Raw genomic sequence first — 25,110 nt, 5'->3', positions numbered from 1 at the left:
GGCACCTTCTCATGCTCCCACGAAGAACTCAAACACTTCATCCACTTCACCAACACCTTCCACCCCAACCTTAAGTTCAACTGGACTATCTCTGATATCTCTATCTCCTTCCTGGACGTCTCTGTCTCAATCTCCAGCAACTATCCAGAAACCGATATCCATTTCAAGCCCACCGACTCCCACAGTTACCTAGAGTACACCTCCACCCACTCACCTTCCTGCAAAAATGCCATCCCCTGTTCCCAATTCCTTCATTTCTGCAGCATCAGCTCCCAGGATGAGGCATTCCACTCCCGTATATCTCAGATGTCCTTGTGTTTCAAGGACCGCAACATCCCCCGTCAGTGGTCGAGATCACCCTCAACCATGTCTCCCACATTTCTCGCAACTCATTCCTCGCACCCCCTCCCCGCAATAACAAACAAAACAGAATCCCCCTCGTTCTCACGTATCACCCCACCAACTTCCAGATCCAATGCATCATCCTCCAACACTTCCGCCATCTGCAATCCGATCCCACCACCAAAGACATTTTTCCCTCCCCACTCTTGTCTGCTTTCAGGAGGGGCCACTCTCTCCGGGACTCCCTTGTCCGCTCCACACTCCCCTCCAACCCCAACACACCCGGCACTTTTCCCTCAAACCACAGGAAGTGTTACACCTGCCCCTAAACGTCCCCCCTCACCCGCAGCCCAGACCCCAAGAAGACTTTCCACATCACGCAGATGTTCACCTGCACGTCTGCTAACGTAGTATACTGTATCCGCTGTTCCCATTGACTGAGCCTGCCTCCCATGATCTCACATTCACACGGTTTCAATCACATGCCACACTGGAAGTAATTGAAAATGATCAATTTCTCAAGAAGTAGAAGTAACAGTAGGTTCTGTGTTAGCCGTTATACAACTAGCCATATTTGAAAATATTTGTGGTATGGCTTGTTGTTGTTTTTGTCAGATGGCTTACTGCCACTGTTGTAACATGTGTTCAGCCAATTAAACTACTGATTTTTCAAATCCACCCCACCTCAGGCTGTCTTTCAGAATCAGTGGATTAGAATATATTTTTTAAATAGACAATCCTCCAGAAAGCTCCACAAAATAAAAATGTACAATAGGATAATGGAAAATTTGATTGGGAAATTTTAGCCTTAGCTTCAGGAAGACATCAATTCAGTAGAACCACTTGAGTCATCAGATAGTGAACTTCAGTTACCATGAAAACAATATGTGGCTTCTCTCATTGTTGGGGTTTGGTGTAGAAAACTATGGAAAAAATGGAAGACTACGAAAGAAAGTATCTTGAAGGATGTAGTTTCTTTGATTGATAAGGCCACCTGAAGTTAAGAGACAGTAATGATCAATAAACATGAGAAGCTCAGTCAAATGAGATTAACATCAAATTAAAAGCACTCTAGCAACAATTTGCTACAGATGGCACAAGAACTTCAAGGACAACAAGAATATGTTTTATTATATCCATGATACAATCAATGAGATTATTCAGTTTGGTTTATTTATCGTTACATGTATCTTCTTTCAAACTACAGTGTAAAGTTTTGAATAGTGTTGTCACTTTCTGGTACCGTCTTAAAACACAGAAAAGAATAGAATATAAACTCAGAAAAATGAATAAGTAAAGAAAATGTCTGACTTTACAGACCTCCTTGCTAAGTGCTCAATCATGTGCCGTGGGCCTGGTGGCCAGATACAAGTCCCCTTCACCGCGCTGCCGCCACTGGGATGAAAATGACCACTCTTCAGCACTATCTTACCTCCACTGATGCCCTCGCTGGACCTCACCAAAACAGATGCCAACAATACTGTTGGGTAGCAAACTGGATCAAACTCAACTCTGCTGCTATCATGAATCTACTTCGGATCCACCTCGATAGTGCAGCGCTGCTGATGTCACCAGGTCTGAACTGGGCTCAAACTCGCCTCCGTCTCCATGAATCTGCACTGTAAGCAGATTCCACTGGGAACCCAAGCTCTCCTCCTCCACAGCAGCCATCAGTCCGTGTGAAGACCTCCTCAATGATGCAGAAGCAGCTGGGAACCTAAACTCGCTTCCGATGCCAGTGCCATGTGTCCATGCTGCTAGGCCCACTTGCCACTGCCGACGCTGTCACTGCTACTGAGCTCTTCACTGAGAGATAAGTGAAATAAAATATAAGAGAAAACTAAGAGAAGAGAAAAAAATAAAATAAACAAAAAGGAAAGCAATTGGAGGAGACGAGCCACTGGCTCAGAGGCCTAATTCTACCACCATCTTACTGGAAAGAACATGAGCAGAGAATAATGATGCATTTCTAACAATAATTGGTTTGGCCATGCTGAAATAACCAACAATTTTCAACTACTGCAATTTAAACCCAAGACTGATCCTGTTCAGCAATTTTGCACCAAGGATGTTAGAGATGTTATTGCTGAACGTAGAGAGCACAACCCAGTTCCTCCAGAATCTCGTCCACATCCTATAACCCCTGTACCCCTTGGCCCCTACCCCCAGGGCCACACATCCTGATTCCCTCCTAATCCCAATTACTCTTCCTCTCCACCCCCATGATCACTCCTTTCCACCCCTTTGCCCTCTGCTCTCATCCCACCCCAATCACGCCTTTCCCACCCTTAAACCTATGATCTCCTCCATCACTTCTTTTCCACCCCTTTGCCCTATGCTCTCTCCCACCCCCATGATCACTCCTTACCCCCACGATCACTCCTTTCCCACCCCTTTGCCCTATGCTCTCTCCCACCCCCATGATCACTCCTTACCCATGATCACTCCTTTCCCACCCCTTTGCCCTATGAACTCTCCCACACCCATGATTTACTCCTTCACGCCCATGTTCACCCCTTTCCCACCCCTTTGTTCTATGCTGTCTCCCACCCCCATGATCACTCCTTATCCCCCATGATCACTCCTTTCCCACCCCCTGGCCCTATGCTGTCTCCCACCCCCATGATCACTCCTTATCCCCCATGATCACTCCTTTCCCACCCCCTGGCCCTATGCTGTCTCCCACCCCCATGATCACTCCTTATCCCCCATGATCACTCCTTTCCCACCCCTTTGCCCTATGCTCTCTCCCACCCCCATGATCATTCCTTTCCCCCCATAATCACTCCTTTCCCACCCCCTGGCCCTATGCTCTCTCCCACCCCCATGATCACTCCTTATCCCCCATGATCACTCCTTTCCCACCCCTTTGCCCTATGCTCTCTCCCACCCCCATGATCACTCCTTCACCCCCATAATCACTCCTTTCCCACCCCTTTGCCCTATGCTCTCTCCCACCCCCATGATCACTCCTTCACCCCCATAATCACTCCTTTCCCACCTCTTCGCGCTCTCCCCCAGCTACCGCAACCCCCGACCCCAAAGCAGCGCAGGCTCAATAGCGCCGCCGGGACATCTTCCTCTGATCACCACACGATGGCCTCCGCTCCTCTGCTGAGTCTTCGCTTCCTCGTTCCAGGTAGGATGGGGAATGAAGTACGTAACTCAACTTGGGGGCTTTTCTCCGGGGGCTCAGAGCGAATCAGACTCTCCACTCGCTCCCCCGGGAGCGGCGGGAGGCGGCCTGTCGGACGTCTTAAACGGAGGGGGCAGGCAGCGGCCCGGCAGGCAGCAGCATGGCCTGGAAAGAGAGGACTGGCCTCCTAACCCGAGGGGCAGGGAGACGCGTGCGACTTCCCTCCTCTGGACCACATCCCCGAGGGAGAGAGGCCCGAGACTGCTCTCTGAGCACACCGTAATTTCACCGCGCCCCCTCCCCTAAGGAGAAGCCTCGGCCCTGCCCCTCTGTCTGCACCACTGCTATCCCCCAGCCGATGGGAAGTGGCATGGGGGCTGCCTGGGGCTCTGTCCACTCTCCCAGGAGATGGGGAGAGAGAGAGAGCGCGCTCCTCCTGCATGCAACACGTTCCCTAATCGCACGGGAGTTTCTAAAAAGATATTTTGCAACTTTGTCGAATGTTGTAAACAGCCTTAACAAGTACAAATAAAGGATGCATTACCAAGTAATTTGACGTGAGGCTTAGCCAGAGAATTTTGCTAAACACTTTTATTGTGACTGCTACTAGCGACGTTGACTTTATGAACAGAAAATGCTGCGCTCCGGAGATCTGGCAGCATTTGTGGCATAAGAAACAAAGTTATCGTTTCGAGTCTAATATGCTGGGTTTTTCGGGTTCCATATTTTATTTCAGATGTCCAGCATCCCACAGTATTTTGCCTTTATACGAGTCATTTATTGACCACCACCTTGAAATTCAACCGGCAACAAGTAGCTGAGCATATTAATCTAGTGCATGTGAAGGAATTGTTGCAAATTGTTAGGTGTGGATAGGAATTGCTTGCAGATAAGTGTTCCATGACTTTTTTTTCTTTTTGGAAATCATTGATTGGACGATACTTTCAAAGTGAATCTTGAGTTTGTTGCAATGTTAGTAGCATCTACAGCAGTCAATACACCTATCGTGGAAGAGTCCAGTAATGAACTGAGTCAGTGCTGTTCTGCCCTGAATATTTGAATATGCTTGTAGACACTACTTTAAATACTGACTTTTTGTTTTTCTGTAATTTAGATAGTTGACTGAAATGAAAAAGATATGAGGCAATTTTTTTACACAGAGGATGGATCGGGTGGAATGAACTTCTGGAAGAAGTGGTGGAAGCAGATACAGTTCCAATGTTTAGAAGACATTTGGATGGATAAATGAATAGGAAAGGTTGATGGGGTATGGGCCAGGAGCAGACAGATGGGGCTAGTTTAGTTTGGAATTACGTTTGACATAGATGAACCGATGGGCCTGTTTCCATGCTATATCACTATGACTGGCACAAAAGCCAAGGAGTGTTGAAGGTTTTGTGTGCTTTTAAAGGCAAGTTGCCAAACACTCATTATAATGGCTGTTTACACAGCTGTTAATTGAAAAGCCTACTTAGAAAATGTACTGAAGCCAGGGGTTTGCATCTGAAAGAGGTGTTTCCATTGGTAACAAGTAGCTGATTGGTCTGATGGCTTATGTCCAGTTATCAAAGACAAAGGCCTCCCATCGCCAACAACTTTGTGATTGACTTCTGACTAGCTGGACTGCTGCAGGGTGTGAATATTCAGAGGAGAAACCTTCAGACTTTTGGGAGGAAATAACTGCAGTGAAAAGCACCTGGAGCCTGAAGATGACCACTTTATTTCCCCTTGATTGTAGTTTTATTTCAAGTCCATTTTTGCTGCAGCAGCGGGAGGCTATCGGGAAGGTAAGTTAATCCTTTAAACACTTTCCTCATGGGATCAGCGGCCTCCATTTTTGCAGCAGGAGCAGCGAGAGCGACGACCAGGGGCTGCTGGGAAACTTATCTCGTGAATAGGCGAAGTGCACGCTGAGCAGGAGCAGACACGGAACGGCTGAGTAAGTGAGGTAATATATTTGGGCGGTTGCTTTACCCGAAACACTACTTAGATAGTGTCTCCCATCCATCCACCTCTTCTAACAAAAAAAAGGTTCTGAGTGCCAATTTGGTAAGGATGCTAGTTTTTTTTTCAATAGTCTGTTTGGGAATTCAGAACAGTGGGAATGGATGTTAGGGCAGTTGCATCCTCCACCTGTAGAATGTGGGAGGTAAGGGTCACCAGTAGTGTCCCCACTGACTTCATCTGCGGGATGTGCACACAACTCCAGATCTTTGGAAACCGCGTTAGGGAACTGCAGCTGGAGCTGGATGAACTTCGGATCATGCGGGAGGCTGAGGGGGTAATTGAGAGGAGTTAGAGGGAGGTAATCACACCTCAGGTACAGGAAAAAGATAAGTTACAGTCTAGGGATGGAAAGGGAACAGGCAGACAGTGCAGGGCTCCCATGTGGCCATTCCGCTCAATGACAAGTATACCATTTTGGATACTCTTGGGGGGGATGACTTACCATGGGTAAGCCATGGGGTACAGGTCTCTGGCACAGTCTGTCCCTGTTGCTCCAAAGGAAAGAGGGGAGAGGAGGAGAGCGTTAGCCATTGGGGCCTCCATAGTTAGTGGGACAAATGGGAGACTGTGGGAATGAGAGACACTTGCGGTTGGTGTGTTGCCTCCCAGGTGCCAGGGCCGAAGATAGCTTGGATCATGCTTTCGGGAACCTTGTCGGGGTTGGGGATTAGCCCCAAGTCGTGGTCCACATAGGCACCAGCAACATAGGTAGGAAAAGCGATGGGGATGGAAGGCAGAAATGCAAGGAGCTAGGGTGGAGCTAGAACAAACAGTTGTTATCTCTCGTTTGTTACCGGTGTCACGTGCTAGTGAGGTGAGGAATAGGGAGAGAGAGCAGTTGAACATGTGGCTACATGGATGGTGCATGAGGGAGGGATTCAGTTACCTGGATAATTACCTACAAACACGATGGTCTACGCCTGAACCAGAGAGGTACCAATATCCTGGGTGGGAAATTTGCTAATGCCTTTCGGAAGGGTTTAAACTAATTCAGCAGGGGGATGGGAACCTGAATTGTAGGTCCAGTGTATGGGAGGTTGAGAGTAGAGAGGTCATGAATAAGGTTTCAAGGTCGCAGGTGTGTACCGGCAGGCAGGAAGGCCGTTTGAAGTGTGTCTATTTCAGATGCTCTTGGCGTTGGAATAAGGTGGGCAAACTTGCAGCATGGGTTGGTAACTGGGACTTCGATGTTGTGGCCATTGGAAAGGGTGCAGAGGAGATTTACCAGGATCTTGCCTGGTATGGAGGGAAGGTCTTATGAGGTAAGGCTGAGGGACTTGAGGCTGTTTTCACTAGAGAGAAAATGGTTAAGAGGTCACTTAATAAAGACATACAAGATGATCAGAGGATTAGATAGGGTGGACAGTGAGAGCCTTTTTCCTTGGATGATGATGGCTAGCATGAGGGGTCATAGCTTTAAATTGAGGGGTGATGGATATAGGACAGATGTCAGAGGTAGGTTCTTTACCCAGAGAGTAGTAAGGGCGTGGAATGCCCTGCCTGCAACAGCAGTAGACTCGCCAAGTTTAAGGGCATTTAAATGATCATTGGATAAACATATGGATAATAATGGAATAGTGTAGGTTAGATGGGCTTCAGATTGGTTTCACAGGTCGGCGCAACATCGAGGGCTGAAGGACCAGTACTGCGCTGTAATGTTCTATGTTCCAACTGAGAGATGTCATTGTATACTGCTGGAGCAGAAGGGACTTGAACCTGGACCTCCTGTGTCATTACCACTGTGAAATAAGAACCATTTCATCAGTTGCTGTAAGCTGGACTTTGTGTGAACCAGTCACCTTATGCCTCCCACAAACATGTGAATGTACGTAGAACATAGAACACTACAGCACAGTACAGGCCCTTCGGCCCTCGATGTTGTGCCGACCTGTCGTACCAACCTGAAGCCCATCTAACCTACACTATTCCATGTACGTCCATTTGCTTATCCAATGACGACTTAAATGTACCTAAAGTTGGCGAATCTACTACCGTTGCAGGCAAAGCGTTCCATTCCCTTACTACTCTCTGAGTAAAGAAACTACCTCTGACATCTGTCCTATATCTTTCACCCCTCAATTTAAAGCTATGTCCCCTCCTGCTCGCCGTCACCATCCTAGGAAAAAGGCTCTCCCTATCCACCCTATCTAACCCTCTGATTATTTTATATGTTTCAATTAAGTCACCTCTCAACCTTCTTCTCTCTGATGAAAACAGCCTCAAGTCCCTCAGCCTTTCCTCGTAAGACCTTCCCTCCATACCAGGCAACATCCTAGTAAATCTCCTCTGCACCCTTTCCAAAGCTTCCACGTCCTTCTTATAATGCGGTGACCAGAACTGTACGCAATACTCCAGGTACGGCCGCACCAGAGTTTTTTACAGCTGCAGCATAATCTCTTTATTTCAGAACTCGATCCCTCTATGAATAAAAGCTAAAACACTGTATGCCTTCTTAACAGCCCTGTCAACCTGGGTGGCAACTTTCAAGGATCTGTGTACATGCACACCAAGATCTCTCTGCTCATCTATACTACTAAGGATCTTACCATTAGCCCAGTACTTTGCCTTCTGGTTACTCCTACCAAAGTGCATCACCTCACACTTGTCTGCATTAAACTCCATTTGCCACCTCTCAGCCCAGCTCTGCAGCTTATCTATGTCTCTCTGCAACCTACAGCATCCTTCGTCACTATCCACAACTCCACTGACCTTAGTGTCATCTGCAAATTTACTAAGCCATCCTTCTACGCCCTCATCCAGGTCATTTATAAAAATGACAAACAGCAGTGGACCCAACACCGACCCTTGTGGTACACTACTAGTAACTGGTCTCCAGGATGAACATTTCCCATCAACTACCACCCTCTGTCTTCTTTCAGCAAGCCAATTTCTGATCCAAACTGCTATATCTCCCACAATTCCATTCCTCCGCATTTTGTACAATAGCCTATTGTGGGGAACCTTATCGAACGCCTTGCTGAAATCCATATACACCACATCAACTGGTTTACTGTCATCTACCTGTTTGGTCACCTTCTGAAAGAACTCAATAAGGTTTCTGAGGCACGAAATTCCCTTCACAAAACCGTGCTGACTATCCCTAATCAATTTATTCTTTTCTAGATGATTATAAATCCTATCCCTTATAACCTTTTCCAACACTTTACCAACAACTGAGGTAAGGCTCACTGGTCTATAATTACCAGGGTTGTCTCTACTCCCCTTCTTGAACAGGGGAACCACATTTACTATCCTCCAGTCGTCTGGCAGTATTCCTGTAGACAATGACGAATTAAAGATCAATGCCAAAGGCTCAGCAATCTCTTCCCTGGCTTCCCAGAGGATCCTAGGATTAATCCCATCCGGCCCAGGGGACTTATCTATCTTCACCCTCTGTAGGATTTCTAATACCTCTTCCTTGTGAACGTCAATCCCACCTAGTCTAGCAGCCTGTATCTCAGTATTCTCCTCGACAACAATGTCGTTTTCTAGAGTGAATACTGTTGAAAAATATTCATTTAGCGCTTCCCCTATCTCATCTGACTCCACACACAACTTAGCACTACTATCTTTGATTGGGCCTAATCTTACTTTTGTCATTCTTTTATTCCTTAAATACCTATAGAAAGCCTTAGGGTTTACCCTGATCCTATCCACCAACAACTTCTCATGTCTCCTCCTGGCTCTTCTGAGCTCTCTTTAGGTCTTTCCTGGCTACCTCGTAACCCTCAAGTGTCCTAACTGAGCCTTCGCATCTCATCCTAACATAAGCCTTCTTCTTCCACTTGACCAGAGATTCCACCTCCTTTGTAAACCACGGCTCCCGCGCTCTACAGCTTCCTCCCTGCCTGACAGGTACATACTTATCTCGGACACACAGGAACTTTTCCTTGATTAAGCTCCACATTTCTAATGTGCCCATCCTATGCTCCCTAAATCTTGCCTAATCTCATTGTAATTGCCTTTCCCCAAGCTATAACTCTTGCCCAGTGGTGTACACCTATCCCTTTCCGTCACTAAAGTAAGCATAACAGAATTGTGATCGCTATCACCAAAGTGCTCACCTACTTCCAAATCTAACACCTGGCCAGGCTTATTACCCAGTACCAAATCTAACGTGGCTTCGTCCCTTGTTGGCCTATCTACATACTGTGTCAGGAAGCTTTCCTGCACACACTGGACAAAAACTGACCCATCTATAGTACTCGAACTATGGTGTTCCCAGTCAATATTTGGAAAGTTGAAGTCCCCCATGACAACTACCCTGTCTCTCTCACGTCTATTGAGAATCATCTTAGCTATCCTTTCCTCTACATTTCTGGAACTCTTCGGAGGCCTATAGAAAACTCCCAACAGGGTGACCTCTCCTTTCCTGTTTCTAACCTCAGCCCATACTACCTCAGTTGACGAGTCCCCAAACATCCTTTCTGCAACTGTAATACTGTCCTTGACCAACAATGCCACACCTCCTCTCCCCACCCCCCCCCCACCTCCGCCCCCCCCGCCCTTACCATCTTCTCTGTTCTTCCTGAAACATCTAAATCCTGGAACCTGCAACAACCATTCCTGTCCCTGTTCTATCCATGTCTCCGAAATGGCCACAACATCGAAGTCAAAGGTACTAACCCATGCTGCAAGTTCACCCACCTTATTCCGGACGCTCCTGGCATTGAAGTAGACACACTTCAAACCAACTTCTTGCTTGCCAGTGCCATCTTGCATCCTGAAACTTTATTATGTATTTGGAGAAAGAACGTTGCTTCTCAAACTTCTAACAGCAAAAGGATCATCTCAGCAAATCTTTGGGCAGGGGCCACTGAACAACCTTCTCAGTCTTTCTTTCCACCCAGAACACCCATTTCTTTTGTCTGCCTATATATGTGTGTGAAGAGGGACCCTGGAAGTGGTTTACCGTTTTAATTGGTAGTTACATTTCATAATTGTTTGTCTGTAGTTTGATTCTATTTATTTGCAATAAATTTTCGTTTTTGTTAAATTAAGGAACTGGGCCAATTTCTTTGTTCTGTCAACCTAGGTCTTAAAAACAGGTAAATTGAGAAACGCACATTTTAAAATATTTTAACTTGGATGACTGCTCTGGGAACTGGAGAGCCAAATCCTGTCCACCGTCTACAAGTCACAATTAAGGAGTATGATGGAATATTCCCCATCTGCCTGGATAAGTACAGCTCCTACACCATTCAAGAAGTTTGACACCATCCCACACAAAGCAACATGCTTGATTGGTACCGCATCCACACACATTGATTCCCTTCTACACCAGCTCTCAACAGCAGCAGTGTACCATCCATAAGAACACTGCAGGAATCCTCCAAGTTTATTTAGAAGCACCTTCCAAATAAGGAAAACTGCCATCTAAATGGGCAAGGGCAACCAATACATGCAAGCACCACCACCTGCAAGTTCCCCTCCAAACCCAGGGCAGAAATGGCTAGCACGAGGGGTCATAGTTTTAAGCTGGTTGGTGGAAAGTATAGAGGGGATGTCAGAGGCAGGTTCTTTACGCAGAGAGTTATGAGAGCATGGAATGCGTTGCCAGCAGCAGTTGTGGAAGCAAGGTCATTGGGGTCATTTAAGAGACTGCTGGACATGTATATGGTCACAGAAATTTGAGGGTGCATACATGAGGGTCAATGGTCGGCGCAACATTGTGGGCTGAAGGGCCTGTTCTGTGCTGTACTGTTCTATGTTCTATGTTCTATGTTCTAAACCACATGCCATCCTGACTTAGAAATATATTTCTTCCTGTGTCACTAGTTTAAATTCCTGCAAATCCCTCCCTAATGACATTGAGAGTCTACCTACACCCAGGGAGTGCAGCAGTTCAAGAAGGCAGCTCACGATTTCCTTCTCAAGGGCAACTAGGGAAAGGCAGTAAATGTTGGCCCAGCCAGTGGCACCTCCATCTCATAAAATAATTTTTATAACTTACAAGTAGATCTTGATCTTAAAGTGCAGTCTATTCTGTGGTGGTTTAGTACTCTGGTATGAAGCCTTCTGAGTACTTAATTCTCTCATTGATCCTAGTTCATGTCAATTTATCAAGCAAAACCATAGTTGTGGATAAAAGTATGTAGAGCTATTGGCATTCTTTAGCTTTGTATCATCAAGGCGATGTCTTGTTGAATTGTGCTGAAATTTGCCAAAGACTTGTAAGGGAACCTTTCCAAGACTGATCAATCCAAAATCACATTCACTTGTCCTGACCCATCATCTGATGCTGCCACCCAAGTTGCAGCGGGGATGGAGATAGACAGGGCCCTGGCCTCCTGCAGGTGGACATTAGGCGGAAGCCCCAGGGCAACCAACACAAAAAAAAAGTTACCAAGTTGAAATGTGATGAAGCTGTGTGGATGCTGCAGAACCTGCCACGTGAGCCATGAGTGGACAAACCCTGCGTTTAGGAGCCAAATGATGCTTACGCCACTGCTGCCATCATTCCATATGCACACAAGGCTGTGTCCGTGCTTGCCACTTTAAACATTTCCACTGAGATTCCATGTTTTCCTGAAATTTTGCCCATGTTTGTCTGCTTAATGGCTTTCTTAATCTCACCAACAAAAGAAAGCAAGGCAAGCTCATCAATGACTGATCACTGAGGATTCGAATTGAATGCGAGAAATTGATGTTGTTTGGCCTAATCAGAGGCTGCTGAACTGTTCTGCTGATCTTTGTCTTATTTCTACTTATTTTTGATCAAGAATGACCCATCAGCTGTGAGCAATGGTGTGGGGCCTGCCTTAAAGGCTCCATGTTCAGAATCTATAGAACTGAAAAGCTTATTGAATTGTGGGAGTCTACATTTTGTTGGAATTCTTCAGCTTTCCTTTCTGACCATCTACCTTGCATTGCCACACTATTCTTTCTGGACATTGCTATTCAGATGTTAGACTTGGTCTGTTTTGGAAATGGAGGGTTGACATTCTGCCACTCCATTTATGTTCTGTTCTTTGGCCTGCTGCATTTGAGAGATGTTTTGTCATTTTCATCAAATGCATTTGCTGCTTCGATCCAAGAACAGTATTTATTGTTTCAGTGACAATGTTTTTAAGTTTACACCACTTCTCCATGCAGTTTCCACCGTAAGGTCTATTAGATTTGAGCTTTTGAAAAATGTGTTCCGAAATTGATTGTAGCAAGTGATGTTACTCAGTTAAGCCCTGTTGCAAGGAACTCTGACAACTCTTGGTTGCTTTGCTGACTTAGATTCGGAAGTTGAGAATTGCTGTGATTAGCCTGTGATCTGTCAAACATTCTTCACCTCACATGACACAGATGATTCTTACATTCTGGAGGTCGGTCTGTCTTAAGCACAATGATGCTGTGATATTGTGCCACTGTTTTGACCTTGGATGCAGCCAAGTTGTTATTTACTTATTAGCTTGTCTGAACATTGTCTTGATAATGAAAAGTTTGTGTTCAGCACATTTGCTCTGAAATAGAAATGTTTCAGTTTTCCAATCCTCTGTTTACCCAGAATTTCTTTCCAGCTATTTCTGATCACATAAGTACTATGGTCTCCCAGGACCATGAGCTTATACCGACAGACATGCACTTCATGAGTTGATCCAAATCCTTGTTAAATTATTCCTTGTCCTCAGGGCTGTTGCGAGTTGCTGAGTAGGCACTGATGATAGTCGGTGTGATGAGTTTGGTCTGTGGTAGGTGCACCTTCATGAGGGGTGCTAAAACACAAACAAAGTTGCTGGAAAAGCTCAGCAGGTGTGGCAGCATCTGTGGAGGAGAAAACAGTTAATGTTTCAGGTCCGGTGGCCCTTCCTCAGAACCAATGGTGGCTGGGAAAACATCAATTTATATGCCGAAAATAGGGAGGTGGGTTAGATAGAGAGTAAACGATAGGATAGAGCCCAAAGAGAGTGAAAGACAATTGGACAGACAAAGGAGTTGCTAACAATCAGGCTGGGAGGGTGAATAGTTGTTAATGGGGACTGTTAGTGACTAACAACAGGGGCTGTGTCATTGACAGGCAATGTGTAACAAGGCCTGGTATGTGGGGTGAGGGGCTGGGACATTGGAGAGTTTAGGCCCTAAAATTATTGAACTCAGTATTGAGTCCGGAGGGTTGTAGGGTCCCCAAGCGGAAAATGAAGTGTTATTCCTCCAGCGTGCGTTTGGCCTCACTGGAACACTGTAGCAAGCTGGAGACAGAGATGTTGGCCAGGGAGCAGGGCGGTGCATTGAAGTTGCAGGCAACAGGTATTTCAGGGTCTTTTTTGCAAGTAGAACGCAGATGTTCTGCAAAGCGGTCCCCAGCATAGAAGAGACTACATTATGAGCAGTGAATGCAGTAGACTGGATTCTAGGAAGTGCATGTGAAGTGTTGCTCCACTGGAAGGTATGTTTGGGCCCATGGATTTTGGGGAGGGAGGAGGTAAATGGGCAGGTGTTGCATCTTCACCGGTTACAGGGGAAGGTGCCGTAAGGCTGTGGGGAGGTGTTGGGGCTGAAGGAAGTGTGGACCAGGCTGTCCTGGAAGTAACGGACCCTGCGGAAGGCAGACAAGGGAGGGGAGGGGAATATGTGTCTGTTAATGAGGTGCTTCCCAACAGGAAATGTAATGTAAAGTCTTTCAGTAGAGGCGATCTAATTACAAACCTTACACAATGTATCCTGTTGTCTTTCTCTATTTTTCCTTCTAAAAAAAGTGTAGCCTCTTGCACCTTTAGTGAATTCTTATCAGTGAGCATTGTCTCATGTGCTCTAGTACATGCTAGTACTTTAGATATTGGAGCTGTTCTTTCCTTTTGCCATGTTCTATTATTCTTTGCAGTAGACTCTAGTGATTTCAAGCTCCAATGAAAAATCATTTTTGTTTCTTTGATTGTAATTTTGTTTGATTTTGTGGCTGATTTTGCCAGCTGTGGTAAGCTAACTAGACATTTATAGAAAAGGTGATGTTTGGGATACCTTTTCTCCCTGCGTAGTCTGGGTTCAGCACCATGAGCAACTGTCAAGATTGAAGACTTCTTTTGGCTGTGGTGGATGACTCTGACCCTGTTTGTACCTTGTTGTGCTCTTCATGTTCCACTGCACTTGGCCGAACTGTCACCTTGGATCAGAAATCAGACTGCACTTTATGCTTGGGTTTTAGGTGACTGCAGGTCAGTTGATGGTCACCATTGAATTCTTATGCCTTTTTGCTAATTCCTGGAAGAAGACTGACAACATAGCAACAATCTTGATTTGATTTTTGATTTTTCACAAACAAAACCTAACACAGACCATTTTTGCATTGTTGGGATGGTATTGTGTCAAACCTTTTTAACGTATAGTGGTGGAATTTAGCTCTGCTGCACAAACCCTTAGTACTACAGTGAAGGGATAAGGCTTCTGAGCCTGGAGCTTGCCAGCTCTGTCTGCTTTGCTTTTCATTTCTTTAACTTTTCCCTCTCTCTCTTCTCTTTCTTTGTTCTGTTTTACTTCCCGCTTGGTGAAGAGCTTGGCCATGGCGATGGCATCAGCAGTAACAGGTAATCCCAGCAGTGTAGACACGTGGCAGCGATGGGAGAGGAGAGTTCGGGTTCCCAGCACCTTCTGTCGAGGCGGTCCTAGCACCAGCTCAACGCCTAGTTCAGATTTCAGGTGAGGAAGGAGGTTCTGGGAAGTTGCAGCAGCAGTTTGGATCTGGCCATTCCTTGCGGTTGCTTTGGCAGCAGCTGAAAGCGAGGCCTTTTGGCATCCTCACCAGGGCCAGAGTAGGCCCGGCCTCCTGAGCATGTGCAGCAGCGGCAGCAGGAGTTGGCTCCATGGGGAGATCGAGCCCAGCATGGAGGGAGGGCACTTTTAGGGAGTTTGCAATGGAAGCAGCTGTGGGCACGGTGGTGAGTGATGGTACCAGAATGGGGCTTCTTCAGTATTGGTGGGCCCTGTGCAGAACTGGAGCTGGTGATGGCAATGGCTTTCAATGGCGTGGCGACCTGTGCGGTTGGTGGAGAAGGCAGCATCTGTGTTTGGAATCAGTCAGCTGCGGCAATGCAGTGTGCCCGAATCGATGCTCTGTGTGGATCAACAGGAACAGTGGTTGCTTCGGCGGCATGGGTGGCCTGGTGTGGACTATGCAGGGAAAACATGGCAAAGAGGAGGAGATTGAGTCCCTTAAAGAAGTGCGGTCGCAGTGTGACTAAGCGCTTTTGAAAGACTGTAATGTTTAATATTTAGCTTTTTTTGTAATTCTTAGTACGAAGCAGAAAAATAACTAAAGTGTTTAACTTTTAACTTTGTTCTTTCTTTCTACCCTGTTCTAGTGATTCCGTACCTAGGTACTTGTACCTAAGATGGCACCTTGTGTAGCAACATTATGCACTTTTCACTGTACTCCTGTACTTTTGACTTCACTATACATGACAGAAACCTAAATCTAAATCTCATAGAGCCACCTCCAACCTTTAGTTGCGGAATCATTCAATCCTTTGTTGAACTGAACCTGACAAGGCTATTGAGCTTTATAGTGATCAGCCAGTTGTGGCGATATTTGGCTGTCTATCTAATGTACTTTTTTAGGTGTTTCACATGTACTGGTCCAGTGGTATAATGTTACTGGGATAATGTCCAGCATTAAGGTCTGCTTGACATTTTGGGAACTGCAGATGCTGGAGAATCTGACATAACAAGGTGTAATGCTGGATGAACACAGCAGGCCAAGCAGCATCAGAGGAGCAGGAAAGCTGACATTTCGGGCTTAGGCCCTTCCTCTGAAGAAGGGCCTAGGCCCGAAATGTCAGCTTTCCTGCTCCTCTGATGCTGATTGGCCTGCTGTGTTCATCCAGCTCTACACCTTGTTATCTCTTATGCTTGACATTGTTCCTGGTTTGCCTGTCTTGAGATAATGTTGATTCTGGGTTGGCAGTCTAACTAAAGCAGTGTTATTATTGTTATGTCAATGACATTAAAAGGATGATCAAATTTATGTCTTTAAGGTATTGAAGGGAGTAATTTGACCTACTTTATAATCTGTCTGACAGTAAACTTTGGTGGTTTGATTATTAGCAATCATAGGAAGTTTCAGGCTTTTGTACTGAGGAAGGTGCCGAGTGTTGGAGACAATATGTATACCGTGAATACACACTGAGTTTGCCGAAGCCTCAAAAATGTGTTTAGTGTTTCATGATATACGTTGTCATGATACGTGTTGTCCCACACTCTTGTTGACTTTTTATGGAACAGGATGTAAATTTGCATCTCCCATGTGTCATTGCCTCATGACGCACAACTTAAAATTCAACTCTGTCCCACCATCTTATCAGTGCCCGTGGTAATCAGTTGTCATTATCCTTCAACAATGAGTTTCAGTAGAAAGTGTAACACTAAGAAGAAGGACTGTAGTATTCCGCCACATGTTAAATTGGAAGTGTTAAAGCATATTGGAAAAGGTGAACCAGATAGTTGATATTGGGCACTGTCTGAGGGATTGTAAAAATTGCCGATGAAATAGAATGCTTTAAAGCATTCACAAGTTAAAATAACAAGGCAAAGAAGAGTTATCATGGTACAAATGGAATTATTGCTGGTGTTACGGATCAAGGATCTGCACAATAAAAGCACTGAGTCATTTGAGTCCTCCTAAACTTGAGCAAGGACATGAAAGGAGTTAGAAGAGGAAGAAGCAGTGAAAGAGAAATTGAACAAGGCTTCCCATGGATAGTTTTACAGATTTCAGACATGATTTGGTTTTAAGAACGTTAAAATTCTTGGGGAGTCAATAATACTGATGTAGATTCTGCAGAAGTGTGGGTGGTTTTGATTCTGCACTGGCAGTAACATTAGTGAAACTAGGTTGCATTGTAAATACATGCCTTCTAGGACATAAATTTCTGTAAGCAAGAAGACTGCATCTAGCTTCAAAGCATTAGCCAGCTGCTTGGAGGAAGAAACACTAGTGACCATGTGTAAGTTGGACCATTGGTCACATGTAGGAGTGAAAATCCAAGAGTGCTGAAAAACGTTGCAATATCTTGGTTTCCTGTCAAATAGAAATCCCAAAGCAAGGTCTGGATAATAATACAGACCTTTTCTAAGTGGTTGTTCAATTATTCAGTGCCAGAAATGAACGTACTGAGAGGAAAATAACCTCACTTACAAGAATATTCCACTGTTAGACAATACTAATGTACATGACCAGGATTTCGAACAGTTGTCTTCAAATATCAATGATCCGTTTATGCTTTCAAGGATGACATTGTTGAAAGCCTGTCATTTGAGGAAGACATTCCACAAAATGCAGCATGAAACATATGGTATGAAGCTGGATGAACACAGCAGGGCAAGCAGCATTTTAGGAGCACAAAACCTGATGTTTCGGGCCTAGATCCTTCATCATAGAGGGGGATGGGGAGAGGGAACTGAAATAAATAGGGAGAGAGGGGGATGCGGACCAAAGATGGATAGAGGAGAAGGGAGGTGGGGAGGGGATAGGTCAGTCCGGGGAGGACAGACAGGTCAAGGAGGCAGGATGAGGTTAGTAGGTGGGAAATGGATGATGAAGGGTCTAGGCCCGAAACGTCAGGTTTTATGCTTCTAAGATGCTGCTTGGCCTGCTGTGTTCATCCAGCTTCACACTTTTTTTTATCTTGGATTCTCCAGCATCTGCAGTTCCCATTATCTATGAAACATATGGCATTGACATCCTCATAGTCAGGAATTCTGGAAAATTTTTTATCATTTTGAATATAACTTTACAAATCAATTCTTCTTGAGACCAAGTCTTGAACCATATAATGAACAGTTTGTAGAAGAAAGCATATCCTGATGCATTGCGTTATTTTTAAGAGATTTATGACACATATATGTATACATGGTACAATAATGCAACTAGATGTGAATTGGATTTTGAAGAAACGGGAGAGAATGATATCAGTCAGCTGTTGGAATCACATGCCTCCAGCAATGAAGATCTTGCTGAGTTAGGTAAACGTACTTTCAAAGAAGAAGTTATAGAAGGCAGTGATGAAGCAAAGGATTCTCAACAGAGAAATGTGCTAAGAAATGTGTTTGTGCATATCAAAACTGCAATCAATGTTCTTAAGAGCCACTGCATTCTTTTGAAGAGTTTGCCAAAGTGGGTTAGAGAAATATTAGAGATTCTTTGGCATGGTACCATAAAATTTTAAATGTAAATCTGCAGGTAGGAACGCCTCCAGCTGTGGATTCCTTCTTGAAAAATGAATCAAAGTAGCCTCAACCACTCAGAGACAAACCTCAAATGGCCCCATCTGGCTCTGCTGGACGAAGAAACTGCTGAATCTGTCTTCTGCAGAGAGTGTCGCTGGAGGATAGTGATGTTGAGGTGTCAGTTGATGACCCTCCAAAGGCATCTTCATCCTCCACCTAATCCACCCCACATCTCTCTAAAAATTATAGGTTAAAATCAAGTTTTGTATTCTCAAAATGGTTACTGTTTGAGTCATTGCCTTAAAAAGTGTCACTGTAGAACCATAAAATGTTTTACAGGGATTGTGTTGTACAGTGTATTATGTATTATAGATGCTTGATGTGAAACAGCATTTCCCACACTAATTGTCCATATTCCTACCTTATTCCATTGTTTCTTATGGGAGGGATTGCCTTGATATGAGTTGAATAGATGATTTTAACACTTATAGAGTCTCTATTCCACATATCTAAATTATTCTTATGGGGGAATATTCACCAGTATAGCTTAATCAGTTATAAGTTGTACTTTTCTGGTACATGAGCCCAACTTACATTGAGGATCTCCTGTATAGGTATCACATTGTAAACAGAGATACTGCGCATTATCCAACCATATAAAGCTATTCGGTTTCCTCTTGGCAAGGGCAATAGGGTACGGTGATTGTTTTCAGATTGAGCACAAGCTTTTCTATAAATCCATGAACATCACAGGCATACAGTAGTTTGGAATTTGGTCTTGTGTGTGGCCTGCGACCATCTGAGCAATAGAGAGCAGGAGATAGAAACCTTTAGTCCTGCACATGTAACAAAGGAGAATAATGACTGTTTATACTTCAGAGTGTTATGGGAGTTCTAGTTCAGATTAAAGACCAAGTTCAAGAAGGCTTAAAGGAAACCAGAAGATTCATTTAGTTTGGAGGTACAGGAAGGAATTTTCTACATAATCCACCATGAAAGGCAGTTATGGAATGAGAATTTGTTTGGCTAGGAAAGTGAAAAGGAAGGAAGCAATCTTAAATCATTTTAGATTAATTCCTAGAGGTTGAAGTGTCCACTTAGGGGACAGTGAAATTTATAACTGTAATGAGAGATTTTCAGCCATGCTAAAAGTTAAGTGGGGAGGATTTTTTTAGTTGTGTTGTGTATAAGTTACTTAGGCAAAGAAAACACTTTAGTCTTAATGTTTTTTTGTCATTTGTTTCAGTAAATGTCTTGGAACATGAAGTCTTGATGTATCATTCCTTCAACTGTTAATTGAAAGATTGAGTTTCTGTTTAAAAGTTGCCAGTCTCTGCAGAGGTCACAGTAATACATTGGGTCATGATATTACAGATTTCAGAAGCATACTATTCAGCACTGGGTATGGCCAATAGTGCTTTGTGGCTACTCATATTTGATCTGTTACACTTATGTGTTTTCTTACCTTCAGACTAACTATTCTGATGTTCTTTTGACTTTCTAGCTTCTGACTTCCATAAACTTGAGGTCATTCAAAACTCTGCCCATGACTCAAACTAAGCCCTGTTAACTCAAATAATAAAACCAAGAACTGGAAGATGCTGGAAAATGAAACAAAACAAATTTCTGGGGAAACTCAACAGGTCTGGCACCATCTGTGGAGAAAAGACAGAGTCAACATTTCAGGTCCAATGACCCTCACAAAAAGTCATGAGTAGGTTGAGTCTGTACTCATTCATGGAATCCCTGCAGTGTGGAAGCAGGTCTTTCGGCCCAACAAATTCACCCCGAGCCTCCAAAGGCCATCCCATCCAGATCAACCCCCCTTCGCCCTATCCCTGCATTTCCCAGGTCCACTTGAGCTAACATGCACATCTTGCGACTGTGGGAGGAAACTGGAGCACCCAGTTAAAAACCCACGCAGACACGAGGAGAATGTGCACACTCCACACAGACAGTCACCCGAGGCTGGAACCAAACCTGGGTCCCTGGCACTGTGAGGCAGTAGTGCTAACCACTGAGCCACTGCGCTGCCGTTGGAGTTTAGAGATGACCTTATTGATATATATAAGACTCTTAGGGGACATCAGCAGGCAGATGGGGAGAGGTTGTTTCCCCTGTGGGAAAGTCTAGGGCCAAAGGGCATAATCTCACAGAGTAAGGAGCCATCCATTTAAGATGAGCAGGAGCTTCTTCACCAAGTGTCATGAATGTGTGGAATTCTTTACTGCAGAGGGCTGTCAAGGTTGGGCCAATAGGAATATTCAAGGCTGAGGCAGACAGATTTTTAATTTGTGAGGGAATCAAGGATTATGAGGAACAGGCAGGAAAGTGGAGTTGAGGGTTATGAGATCAGCCAAATCTCATTGAGTGGCGGGTCAGATTTGTTCAGCTGAATGGCCTACCTCTGCTGTTGTGTCTTATGGTCACATTCTGACAGCCAGTGGAATGGACTCTTTTAGCGTGGTATCAATTCTGTGAAATTGCTGTCCAACTGCCTTGAAATGTTTCCTTCTCTGACAATACACCCCATCAGCTCTTGTTTGTGATTGTGCAATGTTTTCATTATCTTCGTAATTTTAGAAAACCTCATCACAGCTGCTTTTCTGTTGTGCTCCTCTCATTAATCAAACTCCCTTCCCAGTTAAGCCATTGGGCAACTTACTAAGCCATAGTGCATCGATTTGAATTATTGTTGTCTTCCCCACGGTTTTTCTTTTTGTTCCCACAAGTTACTTGTGGAACCTTCTTCTATCTTAAGTACCACAGTAACCATACTTCCTTAACCAATGTGTAGTAATTGTAACAAGGTCAGCCAGATGGACCTCATAGAATATGAGTTGCCTGAGTGGAACAGATTAACAACCCCGATTAGGGAGCCTTGGCTGACAGATAAGAACAGGACACCCTGTTCAAACTGAGAGCTGGTACTGACGGAGTTGGATCAGTGTCAGACACTGTTCACGTGTAAAAAATCAAAAGGTGACTTGATGCTGAGATACCGGCCTTTTGTGGTGTTATTTTAGTAATGACGAGAGAAAAGCACGCTTCTGAAGAAATTTGCTCCCAATTGTCATCTTTGAGTTTGGGTCAGCGTTTCTGGCATTATGCTGTTATTTCAGAAGCCTGAATTCTTCCATGCTACAATCGAAGACTGGGCTCAGTATGTGGAAAGAATACATTATTGTTTCCGGGCAAAAGACATTGGGGCAGATGAAAAACAACAACTAATTCTCCTGACAGATGGTGGACCAGTGGTGTTTTTCAGTTATTAAGAGCCTAACTTTCTCTGAGGCACCAGATACTAAAATATTTCAAGAGTTGACTGATTTAGATAAGGAATATAATGATGCCAAGCCTCCTATGATTCTGAGATGCTATTTGTTTTACTCAGCAAGTTGAGAACCTGGGCAATGCATATATCCAGATTAAGATGATTGGCAGATGCATGTGACTTTGGTTAACCCTTAATGAGATGCTAAGAGACTGTTTGGTATGTGGGATTAATGATGTAACCATGCAAGAGTGTATTAACTGAAGCACAACTGGAGCTCAAACAGGTAGTACAACTGGCTTTGTCATTGGAAAATGCAGCAAGTAGAACATATGAGTTGCAGGATATTCTGAAGGAAGTCGACAACCTTGCCAGGCCACCTGAGCTTGGGGAACTCTACTTGAGTGAAGGCAATTACAAAGCCTCTCTCAGGACATACTCTGAACAGCAAAACCCGAATACAAAGCCAAGTCTCAGCCAAATGATGAAAAATTTCCTCAGGATCTGGGCCTGCAAGCCATTGTAGTTTCTGCCAGTATGTGGACTTGAGAGAGCAAAAGAGACCCATTGAGCCTGAATTGAGTAAGAGAACTCATAGGCTGGTATCCAGGAGAGTGGGCACCCTGGAAAGCCCATCTACATCTGTGCTGGAACATTTAAATTACTTAGCAAACATCCAAGTCAGAACCAATCAAAATAAATGTCAGGTTAAATGCTCACCCCGTTTTAAAGGAGGCTGAATCCAGCATGGCTGTTTTAGTGATTGCAGAACCAGTCTTATAACAAAATTCATTCTGGACTCCAACCCTTAAGTTTGTACAAGACTTCAGCAAGAGTGAGAACCTGCCAGGGAAGCATTATGGATGAAGGATACAACTTCAGTTTCCGGTCTCTTATGAGAAGCAGCTGGTACAGTTCCCACTGATTGCAGTAAAAGGCTCGGGCCCAAGTTTGTTGGGGCAATGGGGTTGAGAATGCATGTTGACCAGGAAGCAATTCTATGATTCTGCAAGTCCTGCCCAGTGCTATTTACCTCTACTTTTGCCCATAAAGCAAAAATCAGGAGGCTGGAAAGTGAAAGAATCATCGAACCAGTATGGTTTGTGGAATGGGCAGGAAATCTTTGAAAGATTTGAAACAAACAGTAAATTGCTTCTCAAAGCAGAATAAATACCCAGTCCCCACGTAAAGGATTTTCACGCAAAGCTAGCAGGGGGCTGTCCTTCATGAAGCTGGAGATGAGCCATATGTACTTGCAATTGCAGTTAAATGAGGATTTCCAGAAGTATGCTATAATTAATACCCATAAGAGTTTGTACCAATATACGATACTGCTATTTGGGGTATTATCAATCTATGCAATTTTTCAGCGATGATGAAGAACATTTTACAAGGGCCATTCCACGTCCCCATTTATCTAGATGACGTGCTAATAACAGGGAAGACTAATAAGAAGCATTTAGAGAACTTGAACATAGTCCTTAGATGTTTCTCCCAGGTGAGCATACACCTTAGAAGGGAAAAGTGCGTTTTCCAGTCACCTCAAGTCACCTAACTTGGCCTACAGAGTCAACAACACAGGGTTATACCTGTTGGAAGATGGAGTAAGGGTGATTGAAGGTGCCCTAGCACCCTTGTCTGTACCGAGCTTAGGTCTTTCCTTGGGCTGATGAACTATTACAGAAATTTCGTATATAACTTGGCCTCCATTCCTGGCACCTTTTGCATCAATTCCTTTTTTAAAAAAGAGGTCTGCCCTTGGGAATAGTCATGTAGCCAAGCCATAACCTTAAGGGAAGTGTAGAAATAGATGTCATCGTCTAAGGTGTTGGCACACAATGATCCCAAGAAAGATCTGGTATTGACATCCCTCTTAGCCACTGTGCCCAGCATTGGGCTAGTATCAGCTCATTGGTGGCCTCATGGAGAGGAATGCCCAATAGCACATGCATGCAGGACTTTGGCTAATGCAGAGTGTAAATATGCCCAGATAGAGAAAGGAGATTTGGCCTTCATACGTGGAGTCAAGCAGTTCCACAAATTCCTTTGAGGATGTAAATTTGTATAAGAATGAATTACAAACCCCTGCTAGGTCTACTTAAAGAGGGAAAGACAGCGCTGGCCACAGCTTCAGGTCAAATTCAGCAGTGGGGTCTAATACAAGGTGCACATAATGACAAGTTGACACATGATAGGAGCCCGAGTAGCGAATGCAAGTGCATTGAACCACCTTCCCCTGGCAGATACACACCCGCCATTGGAAGTATCCATAGTTGTTTTAAATTTTCTGGACACACTTCCAATTACAGCTGACAATATCAGACTTTGGACATGGAAAGATCCCCTCCTGGCAGACTGAAACAGCTGGAGGTGTTGGCGCAAACCACAGGGCTGTCACAACCAGAACTGAAATCTTTTTGGAGCCAGAGAGATCAGATCACTGTAAAGGATGCCCGTACTATTATGGGGAGCAAGAGTGATTGTCCTGAGCAAATGTTATCACCAGATACTGGTTGAACTTTACCAGGGTCACCGAGGGGTTTCCAAAATGAAGATATTGATGAGAAGTCATGCCTCTTGACCAGGATTGGATGCAGAAATGGTTGCGTTTGGCGGGGGTACGGGAGCTGCACAGAGTGCCAACAAGGCCAAAAATTACTGCCAGCTGCTCCCCCACATTCGTGGGAATGGCTGGGTAAACCCTGAATTTGGTTACCCATTGAGTATGCAGGTCCTTTCTTGGGCTTAATGCTTTGAGTCATTGTGGATGCCCACTCAAAGTGGTTGGGCACTCATTGAGTTCACTCGTCCAACACGGGGATGACAATACAAAAACTGTGCACATCTTTTGCAATACACTGACTACAAGTCATTATTTACCAGCAGGGACTTTGAGTATTTCTTAATATTGAATGGTATTCGATTATATAAGGAAGACTCCATACCATCCATCATCCAATGGTCTGGCAGAAAGAGCAATCCAAGCTTTGAAGGCAGACTTAAAAAAACAGCCTATAGCTTCACTATATACCAAACTATCAGGTTCATATTTGACTATAGGACCACACCTCATGCAAATATAGGGATAGCTCCAGCAGAGTTGCTAATGGGAAGAAGTCTCCACACCAGTTAAATTTGATCTTACTGGACCTGGGGGAGGAGGATGCAATAGCATTGGGAACACAAATGCTGGAAAGAAGGC

At 44.5% G+C, this 25,110-nt stretch overlaps 1 protein-coding gene across 2 annotated transcripts in view; it reads left to right on the top strand.

Annotated features, from left to right (window-relative positions):
* Positions 1-3,366: 3,366 nt before the first annotated feature.
* The window catches only part of metap1d (methionyl aminopeptidase type 1D (mitochondrial)), a 151,428-nt gene continuing 129,684 nt past the window's right edge, over positions 3,367-25,110 (top strand). Inside the window, exon 1 of one of the 2 annotated variants that reach the window (XM_048534772.2) lies at positions 3,367-3,481. In XM_048534772.2, coding sequence (XP_048390729.1) covers positions 3,439-3,481 — 43 coding nt within the window. In that variant the 5' untranslated portion in view covers positions 3,367-3,438. The remainder of the gene's footprint in view (positions 3,482-25,110) is intronic. The other variant, XM_048534771.2, reaches the window with a different exon arrangement.

This window comes from Stegostoma tigrinum, chromosome 7 (genome assembly GCF_030684315.1).
Source record: "Stegostoma tigrinum isolate sSteTig4 chromosome 7, sSteTig4.hap1, whole genome shotgun sequence".
Taxonomy (NCBI): Eukaryota; Metazoa; Chordata; class Chondrichthyes; order Orectolobiformes; family Stegostomatidae; genus Stegostoma; species Stegostoma tigrinum.
The sequence above is the reverse complement of the archived record's forward strand: the minus strand, read 5'-3'. Positions and strand labels throughout refer to the sequence as shown.